Below are 13,998 nucleotides of genomic sequence, written 5' to 3' on the forward strand. Positions count from 1 at the left end.
AAAAAAGTTCACTACTTATTATAAATTTAGATGACAAGGCTGTTGTTTTTTTATTTCCTGAGAGCAGCTTAGTTCTTATCATTTTACACAGCTCCATATTTGCAGCAGCTGAGGAACAATTCCTGTTACACTGTAGAACTTCAGTGCCAGATTCTTCAGCCTTCAAATATTCCAGCAAGTTTCAGTTTAAAATAGTAGAAAAGGAGATTTTTCTACAATTATGAAGTCTCCAAAGAGTTACAGAATTTGCATCTTTAAATTGTGTGAAATCTAGTTGTTTTTCAAACTCCCCATTGGATCCAACTGAATAATGAGAAGCTCACATTCTCATGCCAAAAACCACTTTGAAAATCTATCCCAGTGACAAATTAAATATAATTAATATTCATTTTCAAATGGTAGGCCTCAGCAGGACCTGATCAACAACAGAGAAAGCTACCACACATGCATTAATTTCAAGTTTTATTTTTCATGTTGGTGAAACATAGCCTCTTCTCAAGAGGCAGCATCTGTAGAGCTGTCACAAACACCATTTTGTACTCTATTACACCACAGACTTGGAAAAAGAACAAGTAAAGCACAGGTTTCACACTGCACTTGATCATCTGAGTATTAAGTTACAGATAATTTAGAAATCTTCTGATTTTACATATACATTGCATCGGCCACTGCTCAGCCTTCATGCACAATTTATTTTTTTTCTTATAGTCAACACTGGTTTTGGAAACTCTCTTGCTGTAAATGCTATCTTTTCTATTTTAGATCACTTAAATGGTATTTACATAAGTGTGCAAATTGCTTTGAAAGATAGAAACAAACACTAACACATAATATACAGACAGTTTCTTCTATAGTTAAACATTTACTAAAAGGCAGTTAACATTCCTAACACACTTTTACTGTCTAAAATAGGAGAATAAGTTATATAAAATAGACCATCTTATTTTCAGATGCTTCCATTTCTGCAGATTTGGTCTTTGCAGCAACATTGCAATTAAAGAGTAAGATTCTTCTACTAAGAATCAGAAATGTCAATTCAATGGCAGCTTAACATGTTTAGTACCAGCCACTTCTGTTCCAGATTTTCCACACTTGGCACAGAACAGAAAAACAAACAACTTGAGGGAGGGGGAAAGACAGTGTTGCACATCTATTTGGTTTTTTTAGCCATATGGAAAGAATGTTTTAAAAATGTAACACATAAATTTTAATTTTTCTTTTAAGGGCCTGTTAGTGTTACAAGCACAGTTTAAATAAAACTGCAAATTCTTCCACAGAAGCACACAAAGTTCCCAGTTTTCTTGCACCTCATCATTTCAGATACATGCAATTGTTCACACACACAAAAAGCAGACTCCTTGGGATCACACAATAAAACTGATTCCAGAACTACAAGGAGCAGGAAATGCTTGAAGAAAATTACTTAGTGTTCCCTGAGTTCCTACATGTGCATTTTTTTTTCTACCTGCGATAAAGACTCCCCATAAAAAATGTATGTTCAACTTGATTAACAAATCCAGAAGGCAGAAGTTACCCTTCAGTTAAAATGAAGTGAGTTGCTCCAACAGCAAAAGAACTAGAAGAGCTCTAGAATTCTAGGAAAGTCTTCAAAACCATCTTTCATGTATACCTGCAAGCATTCTCAGAAAAAAGCAGCTCATTTCCTAAAATTTCACAGAGCCGAAACTTTTATATACATCATAATACCAAAGGGAAATTACCCATCAGATAGTGGAGAACTACAGGTGCACCTCAAATAGCTTTAAAACTCATAGTTATTATTATACAAGACAAAGACACAATACTGGTTTTTGAACACCCATTAAATTGAATAATGTGACTTTCTACAGCAGCCCTGCGTGCAAATTACGCTGCAGTTTGTGCTCCCATCTCAATGCCACTGAGTGCTATGCACCCCAAGGAAACTGAGCCTTAGCCCTCTAGAAGTTGAACCTTCATCACAATTACGCCCAACACAATCTTGTCAGAGATATGCTTGATATTTTTTATGACATCCAATTCCTTAATATGGCAGAAACTGTCCCAACACTTAACACTGTGCTTTTGGGTCTCTTGTTTTACAGAGCTTTGGGCATCACACACAAATCCCTGCTGGATGGATTCCAAGTGATGTCACCTTAGTGCAGACCTTGATTAGGTCCTGCTGAAGAAACAAGCCACAGTCTAGAGTTGACGACTTTTAAGCATAAAATGGTGAAATAGATTTAAGACACTAAAGAAGCTTGCAAAACACATGATGACTTGAAACCAAATAGAGAGGATGCATTAAAATTTGGTTACCTTGGACTCTAAGCTAGTTAGAAAAATGCTGTTTATAGAAGATCCGTGTTCTATGCTTTGAAAATATGAAAGAATCAAATGTATTCGTAGACTACCATACTGATTAGCAAATAAACACCTAGGACACTCACAAACTCAAACATATCCCTGAAACATTTCATCTAAGTTTTCATTAAACGTCTGTCTTCAGAAGTTTATATTCAGCACATGTTACCTGCTAACTTCAGTTTCTTTTTTTGGTTATGGCACACTTCAAAAACACTGCTAAGGATGGTTGTTCACTCCTTCCTTCACTCCTAAGGTGCATGTCACAAACACTATGGACTTCTTTATTTATTTCTAAAGACTTCACGTCAATAAATTTCTTAAGAGGAAAGACAGGTACGTATTTTTAAGCTTGCAAGATAAATTCAATCTACCTGACTTAGTGTTTTCCCCACTCATATGGATACGGCTTATAAAGATTAAGGTATTAAAACAATACCCCCCAGTGGAGTAAAAACATGGTGAAAACAAACTGAATGCTCCCCCTAGTGCTTACACAAGTGAAAATCCTGCCTGGCACAGTCTGCCTTAAATTGCTTAAACAGGAGATAAATAGCCAGATGAATGATCATACATTTAACTCCGAAAGCAACCACGAACATCTTACTGGGACCAAAAGTGTCAGCTGTTGAAATCCAGCGTTTAAAATTTTGTACCACACTCCCTCCAGTGCTTCTGAGGTTTTGGTTTCTTTTAAACTGTGCTTTTAGTAAAACTTTTCTCAATTTTTTTTCCTGTCAGCTGAAGGCAGGGCCCTAAGGATGAAGAGATGAAGTCCAAGGATGTTTCAAGATGATGGGTACAATCATGCTTTTTCTCCTGCATTGCACCCAGAAGCTGCCAAGTTAGTATTAGGATTCCCATATCACAATTGCAATGAAGCTCTGGTAAATCTGGTACCTTTGGATATGCTCAGCATCACAAGTCAGTCAGATATTTAAGACAACCTAGTCTGTAGCTAGCATAGTCCACCAGAATATTCATCCTCTTCCTCATCAGCATGAGAGCCCACTGCAGCTGGTCCTCTGGCTTTGTCTTGGGCAGCATTTGGCGATTTCTTCTTGATTCCACCTCCTGGGACCACCAAGGTAAGACCAAGCTTGGCATACTGACAATAACAAGGCAAGTTTAATTTCTGTACTATCATAAAATTGATGCTCACAATAACCAAGCAGGAAACATTCAGTATAGAAACAGAGTGATGATGCTCTCAGGGTGTATTTTTCCAGCTTGGAATAAACATAATATTGGCTCTTTTTTCTCTCAAATAGTCTGAGAATGGCATACAAGATCTGTATTGATGCTGTTTATTATCAAATAAATTGGCCACATAGCTTCTCTGTTTCAAGCTTTATGTAGAAAAGAAATAATTCCATATGCAGCTCTTCATACATTATCTAGTATTAGATCATGTAAAAAGTCTTACAAGTGTTGTTCAGCAAGACTAGTAACTTCATTTTTACTATTCAATGAAGTAAAATTAGTCAATACTGTTACAAGGTTAGGTAGGGATGGGTGTTTCCACTGCTTCACACCTTTCCTATCTTATACTTCCTACAATTTACAAATACAATTAAATAAAAAATGGTGGGGAAAGAGACACAACTACTTGCTCCAAATTCAAAATCTTTCCTTAATGAGTACCTTGCTAAGAATAAGCAATGGAAAAAAAACATTCAGTGATACCATCCTGCAGGCATCACGTCTGCTCATGTTTATGCACATTTATCTGCTGCAGGGTATTTCTGAGAAAAAGCAGAAGCAGCAAACTGTTCTGGCCCTTAAGGAAGCAAGCAGAAGAGAACTGAATTTTGGTCAACTCATTAAACAAATTCAGCAAATCCTTAACAAGCTGTTCTTTCACCTAATCCTTCACACCATCTGAAAGGCAGGCAGCACCATCACTGGCAGGCAAAGTAAAAGAACACAGGAAGCTCACAGCCACAGGGCAGCACGGCAGCAAGTCACAATAAATACATAGACTGTGCCCTTCTTATTTTCCTCTACTAGGAAAAAAACCACCCTCTTATCCTGAAAAAACCCCAATCACATGATCTGCCTACTTACATCATTATCCATGTATTTGAAGAGTGGAGAATTACAGACTTCAGAAACTTGATCCTGATCTTGCTGATCATACCCTTCTAAAAGTTGCTCTAGTGCTGCACAGTCTTCACTTCCATTAAATCCTGGTATACTGAAGGAAATTAAGGGTTGATTTGTTCAGGTACATGAATCACATCCATAAAAATTGAACTTTAACCAATATTAGTGTACACACTGAGAATAAGATCACAATCATAGTCAAGACAAAACAAGAATATTAGATTTTTAATTTCTTTTCCCTCACTACTCAACAAACTCTTTCTCCACTTTACATACAGAAAAATTGTAATGAGTTTCTATATATAAAACTGGAGATTTGGAAAGTATAAGCAAGATAACTAGTTCTTTATGACTTTTTATTTTAGGTTTGTTAAGAAGAATCACTGTAGCCATTACAGCTAAATCTGTTATGTGTGAAAAAGATTCCTGATAGCCATACACCAGGGAACATTATTATTGTACTGTAAGTCAACAGAAGTGCAGGTTATAAATTTATGAAAGAACAATGTCAAGCAAGATAGATCTACACTAGTGAAACATTCAGTTTAAAATTATAGGACACAAAGTAGACTTACCTGTAGCTTTCCCTCACACATCTTTCTGCAGCAACATAATCATTTCTATGAAGATGCACTAAGACTTGAGCAATAGTTTTCTAAACAAAAACAACAACAAAAAAGTAAGCCTAATGTTTCTTTAGAAATTAACAATAAAATATGAGAAAAATGGTAGACTGTTAATATCTAGTATGAGAAAGGTCGTAACTCACAATCATCCTAAGACACTGACACAAGTGAGTCAGAACAATCCAGAGAAAAAGTAGAGCCATCTCCTCAGCTGGTATGAAATAGGTTATCTCCTATAACATTTTAATGAACTGTTGTCCCAAGTAACAGTTTTTGTAGTTTTTTATTTTTGATAACATCTTTATTTTTTATGTGTTGTTTGGTTTTGACAGCTCCTGTATATAACAACAACTTATCTTTAAAATTATAAAAGTACAGCTAAAGTTTGGGGAAACACCACTACCACAAACTCTCATCATTTAGCAAGAAACCTTAATCAAGAGGTACCCATCATCTGTCAGATATCAGCTGTCATTAACTACAAAAATAAAAAAATTGAGACATATTATCAGAAGTTGTCTCTTAGAATTTACCTTATAGCAAGTGGGGTAGTTCTCAATTTCCTTATAGATACTTTTTTCCTTCTGAAGAGATAATGCAGCCTCATCTAATCTAAAAACCAAAGAAACAGGAGTATCAGTGCCAGGAATACAGCACAATGAACCCAAGGCTAATTGCAAAGTGTTTAACTAATACAGTGGCAAGTCTACTGGAATAAAAAGCAACACAACTAAAAATCAGCAGTAGATCTTAGTAACAGAGTAGGTAAATATACAATCAGCAATTCCTTTTGTGTATGTGCTAAGAACATCTCTGGTATTTATTCAGAGAAACCTTGGTTGTTGTAACATTGTACAAGATGAATGCTTTGTTACATACCCGAACACATTTCTGTATGTCCTGAGGTTACTATAAGCATCTGTAAGTCTGAGATCCATGAACTAGCAATATAGTTCTTAAAGAACCTAAATGTTCCAATGAAGCAAGTCTAAGATGAACTGAAGGTCAAGTTTGGTGCAAGCAATTTACAATTAAACTTGTCTCACTGAGACTCCAAGATTCACTCTTCTTTAAGAAGTCCAGAATCAGACTGCTGCAAACTGATTTCTTTCCTCAGGTTAGTCCTAATTCCTCTGTTTTATATTCCACAGCTATAGAAGACTTTCAAGTACTTTCTACTTATTAGTGTAGGGGGGGAAAAAAAAAAATCCTGAAGTAGTTTAAGAATTAATGAAAACTGGTTTGCTTTCAACAAACACAGAGCAAAAGTCTTTCAGCTCACACTCTCCCATCCCAGAACACAAAACAGGTGGTTCCTAGATGAACACAGCATATCCCACCAAGAAACTGGATCTTAGTTTGAAGCATGTCTCAAACAAGAATTAATAGTACATAAACCCAACAACACCAAGACAAAAAAACACAATCAAAATCACATTTTAAGGTTGAAACACATTGAAAGAACAAAAGGGGAGAAAGCTATACCTGCGTCCTCTGACCAGAAGTCTTGATGCCTTCCCTAGCATTTCTAATGCCTGCCGTAAACGTTCTTCATTCTAGAGAAGAAAAAAAAGAATTCATACATTCTTATTTCATTTGCACAGAGTTAAGACCACTAGACTTTAATCTAAGTGTGTCACCTGTAACTCAGACCAACTGTTAGTTATTTTTATCAGTAGGTCACACACTCAATGGAAACACAAAGTGTATTGGTGCTCCCAAGTTCCATAGCCAGCTCCTGTATGGATCAGCAGAGGAACAGAGGAATGTCAATGCAAATTTGCTAATCTGGAAACACGTGACAACTGACAATAGAGAAGTACATCAAAGCCACTTGCAAAAAGGCAAATCACTGGCTCATGGAACAGGTAGAGCACCAAGCAAAATCTTCTCTTCCGTGCATTCAGGGATTTCAAATTATTTTGGGTTACAGGACTCCACAGCAGACATGTTCTCTACCCTCTGTGCTGCCCAACAAGAGCCAGAAAACTCAATCTACAAAATTCAGATTCCATCAAGTCCTAAACTGAGAAAAAGGCAAAGCAAACTGACTTCTAACTTTTGTCATCTCCTTCTCTACAGCACGAGAAGCCTTAACCTTCATTACTCAGCCACTGACGTAAAATGAAGGAAACATAATTTAGTACCTAATCTTAGGCATTTCCTTTACTTTACAGCTGAAAGAAAAAGCCCAACAAACCAAAAAACACCCACAAAAATCCCCCACTTACTTCAAACACTGATGCTGCTTGCTGATAGAGCTGCACAGCCTTCTCTGGACTCACATTTTCTATTAACCTGTAATAAACATCAATACTTTCTCTTCAGATGAAAGGAAAATATTTTTTTACCTGAAAGCATCAAAAAGACATAAAAGAAAACCACAGACATACCCATGCCCTGCACAGATTCTAACCACCAATAACTCAGACTCACTTTCCAGCCCGTTCCAGTGCAATGGCTGCTGTGTCTGGTGTGCCATTCTCCAGGTACATCATACTGGCTTTCTCAATCAGCTGAACTGCTTCAGGGAGCCTCTGCATCTCCTACAAGGCAACAGTCACAGGACACTCCTGTCAGGAAAGGAGCTTATGTGCAAGGACACAAATCAAAGCAAATTGCAACACCTTATTTATTAGGATTATAATTTTTATTTTCAAACTTGTAGAGCTGGTGAAAGTTGACCACCAACTCCATAAAATTCACTTTTAAGTATTAAACTTCTGTGTCGGTCATGAATTCGTGGTAGTTTGGAGCAAAAGCAGCACCACTTTTCTGTTACCCTCTGACATAAAGTACTCTTCTTTCCTTCTACAAAAGGAAGACTATTTTTCCCCCCAAATACAAATGTTGCTTTCCTAATCTACTGAAGGTATAGATGGGGATTATGAGTCAACAAAAAAATTTCACCTGAATATGCAATTTGCTTACATATATTTGTAAAATGGTCCAGTGCACAATACTCGTCACTATAAAATAGAACTTAAAAATAAAAACTAGTACATGACAATACCTTTAGCATCATGCCAGCTTGTTCATAAGCTCTGCAGAGAAAAAAAATGTACAATTTGGTTAGAGATGGTGCATTACAACAAGCTGTAGTTATGCAGCAGAAGTTAACATGCATTGACTATCTAACATCTTCACTGTTAATATTTAATGCTTTGAGGGTGTTTCAAGTGTTCTATTTAATTACATGGCACACATGTAACTTTATCTTCCGCAAAATTCAACCACACTCCACAGAAAAATCTATTCTAATCTGATCCCCAGGCAATATTTGGATTATTGTCATCTCTGAAGTACTTTTTAAAAATTTCTTTATAAGCTCAACAGTGTAGAATTTCAAAATTATGAGAAGTTCATCTAAGAAAAAATATTTGCTATCAAAAGGTGCTGAAGAATGCCAATATCATAATGTCTTCAGGTGGCCATTGCAGGTTTTCAGACTTTCCTAGCTTCCACTTCCACTGAACTAATTTTGAAGCAGCAAAATTACTTGAATCAGAACATTTACTACACTGAGATCAAAATGACAGTTCATGCTTGTATGTTAAAAAATGAGTTTCAGATTACTTAGCACTTCCATACTTACTTGGCAGCATGAAAGAGACTGGACATAAAATTGTCAAAGTCAAGGACAAAAGCCACAAAAATATAATGCAGGAAAAATATTAATGTACAAAATCTTACACAACTACTAACTTCAAAGCAAGAAACCCCATAAAGGCAAATCGAACCTACTGCAACTGCAGGCAAGTTGTCAAAAATAAATAATTCTAAGAACAGAATAAATGCAACATACCAATGTACAGCTGAATATAAAGTTGTAAAAAGTACATTTACATAAAATACCTTCCTGCTTATTAAATAGTACTACAAGTACTGTAATAATGGCAGAGCTTCATTTAGTTTATATTATGCATTAGTAGGTAATTAAAAAACAATTAAATTCTGAAGCAGTACCTAGATATCTCAGGTACCTGTCAGCTGTTATTGGGGACAACACTGATTTTCTAACTGAGAGTTCTTTAATTTTTCCACTCAGAGCACACAGAAACAGTCCTTTAAAAAGCAATTCTGTTACACTGACAAAATGTGCAAATACATTAAACAACCTGCTACCAGCCCCCATTACTCCAATCTAAGTAGCAACTAGTCAGCTTCTTGGAAAGAAAGAATCTCAGTCAATGAAAAGATACGCTTTATTGTTTTCATGTGCCTCAGCTTCCCGTAAACAGGCTTCTCTTGCCTGGTCAAACTGCTTGGCATTCTTAAAAGCAACAGCTGCAAGAAAACAAATAAGAGTTTTTATTTACAGCTTGACATTGTCTTCTTTTTACCAGTGCTGCTCAAGAGTTTAGCTACCTAAAGATGCAAACAGGCTCTTTAAATGAAAGGTTACAGTTTACCAAGGTCTTCCCAAAAATCCCAGACGGCTCTCCTTGTTTCATTAGTTACATAGTTACCATTAAAGACATTTATTGTCAACACCACTTCCATACCACCACAATATCATACATAGCTCTCAATATGTTTAGCTGGACTTTGAAACTCACTCATTCTGTATTTTAATTATAGAAATGGAGGAATGCGTATTTATATCATTTTAATCATTAGAGGTTAATACAAAATCAGTACAGTAGGAACAGAAGTGTGCCACCAACAAAGCATACCCATAACTTCATCAGCACAACCACTTCAGGGTACAAATATGTATTTATATCTCATTTACCTGATAAAATATTAAAGTAAGATTTAAAATAAATTTCAATTTATAAATGCTCCAGTTGTTCTTCCAAGTTTGTATTTTTTTATTCAGTCTTAAATGAATAAGTAGGAATGCCTACAGTAAGAAGCCAAGAGACCACAAGAAATTACTACTATGAGAAAGAAGAAAGTGCTTAAGAACAAAAAGAAACCGACTAGTAAGGATTTTATATTCAGTGTATCACTTGATAGTGGAAAAAGGGAGGAAAGAACAAACCAACCTGGCAGCATTTCACCTTACTGAGACAGTCTTTGACAGGACTTATGAAATAAGATGATGATAAAGCAAAATTTTAAAACCAGCTTGAACATCTGTTGTTTTGTAGATAAAGTCATAGGATTTGGGGGTGGACAAGGTGAAAGAAGGAAAGAAAATTTTATTTGCGTCACATATAGCAATATAAAAAATAGAAGCTGTAAGCTTGAAGACAATATTGGTTTTGAAAACTGTTCCAGATCTCCAAGTACAACATGAAATTTACCTTACAGTGCTACCAAGAGGATTTTTTTGTTGTTTCATCTTATGTTTAATCTTCACAACAGTTTTACTTACACAGCAATGCAATAAAAATATGTAAAACATTATCAGGGACTAAGCTTAATAAATACTTTGAAACTATGAAATACATATGGCCATATTTACAGCCACACATACCTGCCTTCCCATATTCAGTAGCTGCACTGTCATAATCTGGTTTCCACTTTAAGAATCCAGTTTTCAGGCTAAAACACAAGAAACAATTAGTAAAGATTTTATGTTTTACCTTCAGGGCACTTCAGATATATTTCAAACTTCAGAATACCCCTGAAAGGAGCAATTACTTTTATGTCAATACTAAAGTGGCATCACTACTGTAAAAACAAATGCCAGCACTGTTAAGAGTTGCATAAAGCACTGCAATTATCTCCCACAGTTACAACCCTCACCCTAACATGCTTCCACTATTCCCAGAGAGTCTTCCCAAGTCCATCTTCTCAGCAGTAAGAAGTCAGCAGAAGAAAAATACTTCCTCCTACACCAATATATCTTCTCCAGATTTCTAATGACAACACCTGACAATTTTTTTTTTTCCACGCATCAGGAAGTTTCCAGCATTCCTCTACAGGATTTTTTTTTGCTGCTGAGAATTACCAAAGACTCTCCAACGCATACACAAATAAAAGAATTTACTTACCAATACAAAACCCACAAAACCTCATAAGTCATTGATATGTCTAAAATAGACCGTGACACTAAAAGATGCCACACGTAGGCATAAATACATAGGGAAAAATGTACACTGGAAAATCAGGTGAGTCATTAGGCAACTTGGAATTCAGTATGCTGACTTCCTCACTTCTAAAACAAATTTTAAAATTACCATAACTTTAGAGTCCACTCGCATATTTGTTGTAGGCCAACACATCATATGCAATACATTCTCTCTCTACTTGGCAAAACAGTTGTATATGGACACTAAGGTGGTCTTGTGTTCTTACTTGGATGAAAACCACAGTATGTAACTCTAACACAAGCCTTTATATAGTGTTATTTTTATCACAGAGAGTCTCAAATGCATCAAGCTGAAATACACAATGCACTCAATCTACACAATTTGAGGTTGCCTTTTATTCCAAGTGCTCTCCAGATAAGCTTAAAATTAATTCTGCTGGAGGGCACTTTCAGTCAAGCAACTTCAGTAATATATGATGGGGTTTTTTCAATTTTGAAGTCTTCCCCCCATGACAACTTATACTTTTGATCCATGATTTCCAGAGGGCCTGTCATTACTCTTTCAAAAACTACGGCATCCTTGGATTAGTCAGCTCTATTACATCTATACTGTAGTCCATGCAATTGAGACTTATAAGCAAAATGGCTATATTCAGTGTTAAAATACAAAATAACAGACTATCACAGATGTTAAGCCTTCCAAGATAAACATCAGTACTGGCTTTTGAAGCCACAATCACACATTTCTCACGGGTAGGAAACAAACACACACCACATCAGCGAAGTCAAGCCCTTTTATCCAACACGGTCTCCATAACTCTTTTCTGCCACTTGTCCATAACCTTAAAATGTGTCAGGGGACGTTCAGGATGGACATTTGGAAGAAATTCTTCACAGAAAGGGTTATTAGATATTGGAATGGGCTGCTCAGGGAGGTGATAGTCACCGTCCCCAGAGGTGTGTGTTTAAGGAAAGACTGGATGTAGCACTCAGTGCCCTGGTCTAATTGACAGAGTGGTGTGGGGTCACAGGTTGGACTTGATCATGTCAAAAAACCTTTTCCAACCTAACTGATTTTGTGACTTGTCTTCCTCCCATTAACTTCAGCAGAAGGGCAGAAGTGACTGCCCTCGCTCTGCAGTCAGGGTCGGAGGAATAGAGGCCACAAGGCCCTGAAGGAAACTGCTCAGGCTCCAGGCCTCTCAGCCGTACCACCTCACCGACCCCACTGTTTCGCCTTAGGCCGCTCTACTCTGCCGGTTCGGGGCAGCAGGCCCTCTACAGCACCCAGCCCCGCAGGGAGGCTCCCCTCAGACACAGGAGGGGCCGAGCAGCCATGCCCCCCACTCCCTCCCCGCCAGCCCCCCTGCCCCGCTACCTCCCCCTCTTCTCCCGAGCGCCGCCGCCTGGCACACGGGGAGTCTCCTCAGCCCCGCTGCCAGGCCAGGAGAGGACACACCGCCTCTTTGGGGTAGGAGCGCCGGGCGGCCCGGACAGCGCGGACGCCGAGCTGGCAGCCGCTCGCCAGCTCCCCTCAGCCCGCACCCTCCGCCCCGCTGCCCTCCGCTCACTATTTCTCCGCCTTCGCGATGTGCTCCAGCGCCTCGTTAATCTTCTGCGCCGCCATCTCGCCAGCGCGGCGGGCCGGACTCGGCCGCGCTCCTCCGCCTCGCTGCGCCGCCGCTACGGAACGGCGCAGGGATCACGGGCACCGGGAGCGGCGGGCGGAGCGGCCCGGGCCCCGCCTGCTCCCCGCGCCTGCGCCGGGGCCGCGGCCGGAGTGCCCGCAGTGCCCCGAGTGCCCGAAGTGCCGCCAGTGCCCGGAGTGCCCGGAGCGCCCCGAGTGCCCCCAGTGCCCGGAGTGCCCGCAGTGCCCCGAGTGCCCGGAGCGCCCCGAGTGCCCGGAGTGCCCCCAGTGCCCCGAGTGCCCCGAGTGCCCGGAGCGCCCCGAGTGCCCCGAGTGCCCCCAGTGCCCCGAGTGCCCCGAGTGCCCGGAGTGCCCCCAGTGCCCCGAGTGCCCGGAGCGCCCCGAGTGCCCCGAGTGCCCCGAGTGCCCCCAGTGCCCCGAGTGCCCGGAGTGCCGCCAGTGCCCGGAGTGCCCCGAGTGCCCGGAGTGCCCCGAGTGCCCGGAGTGCTGCGGGGCGGCCGCGGGCGCAGAGCCGGCGGCACGGCGTGTGCGGGCAGGGGTGCCCAGCGCTGCGCTGTGCCGCGCTCCGGGGACCGGCGGGCACCTCCCGTGCTCAGCCCCGTCGTGTGCTAAGCCGACAGAAGGTTTTTAAATAACAGAATCACACAGAATCCCAGAATGGTTAGGGTTGGAAGGGACTTCTGGAGATCAGCTGCTCTACCCCTCCTGCCAAGCAGGGTCACCTAGAGCAGGTGACACAGGAACGCGTCCAGATGGGTTTTGAATGTCCCCAGAGAGGGAGACTCCACCACCCCCCTGGGCAGCCTGTTCCAGTGCTCTGCCACCTTCGATGTGAAGAAGTTCTTCCTCGTGTTGAGGTGAAACTTGCTGCGTTTTGTTTTGAGGCCCTTGCTCCTCGCCCTTTCACTAAGCACCCCTGAAAAAAGTCTGGCACCACCCTCTTAACAGCCTCCTTTGAGATATTTATGTATGTATTGATGAGATCCCCTCTCAATGTTCTCCAGACTAAACAGGCCCAGCTCCCACAGTCTGTCCTCATAAGCTGCTCCAGACCCCCAAATCATCATGGCCTTCTGCTGGACCCTGTCCAGTAGCTCCTTGTCTTTCTTGTTCTGAGGAGCCCAGAACCGGACAAAGCTCAGAACAGGAAAGAGCAAGACCTGTGTTTCCCAGGGTTTCAAAAGGAGGACAGATTTTTAGCAGTGCACAACTCACAGGCCAAAGTCTGAGCAGCACTGCGTGCCCTGCCTTCAGGAAGCCTCCAGAGGCAGTTCTGCTGAGGCATGATC

General features: G+C 40.2%; 1 protein-coding gene across 1 annotated transcript; it reads right to left on the bottom strand.

Moving 5' to 3' along the window:
* Positions 1-445: 445 nt before the first annotated feature.
* Positions 446-12,785, bottom strand: NAPG (NSF attachment protein gamma). The gene is made up of 12 exons (XM_039549374.1): positions 12,633-12,785; positions 10,504-10,571; positions 9,281-9,365; positions 8,674-8,691; positions 8,092-8,122; positions 7,515-7,624; positions 7,310-7,376; positions 6,564-6,634; positions 5,612-5,690; positions 5,028-5,107; positions 4,414-4,543; positions 446-3,454 (listed from the first exon to the last, which is right to left on the bottom strand). The coding sequence occupies exons 1-12, from the start codon at positions 12,686-12,688 to the stop codon at positions 3,305-3,307; spliced, it is 945 nt and encodes a 314-aa protein (XP_039405308.1). The 5' UTR covers positions 12,689-12,785; the 3' UTR covers positions 446-3,304.
* Between the last annotated feature and the right edge of the window lie 1,213 nt (positions 12,786-13,998).

This window comes from Corvus cornix, chromosome 2 (assembly GCF_000738735.6).
Source record: "Corvus cornix cornix isolate S_Up_H32 chromosome 2, ASM73873v5, whole genome shotgun sequence".
NCBI classification, from domain to species: Eukaryota; Metazoa; Chordata; class Aves; order Passeriformes; family Corvidae; genus Corvus; species Corvus cornix.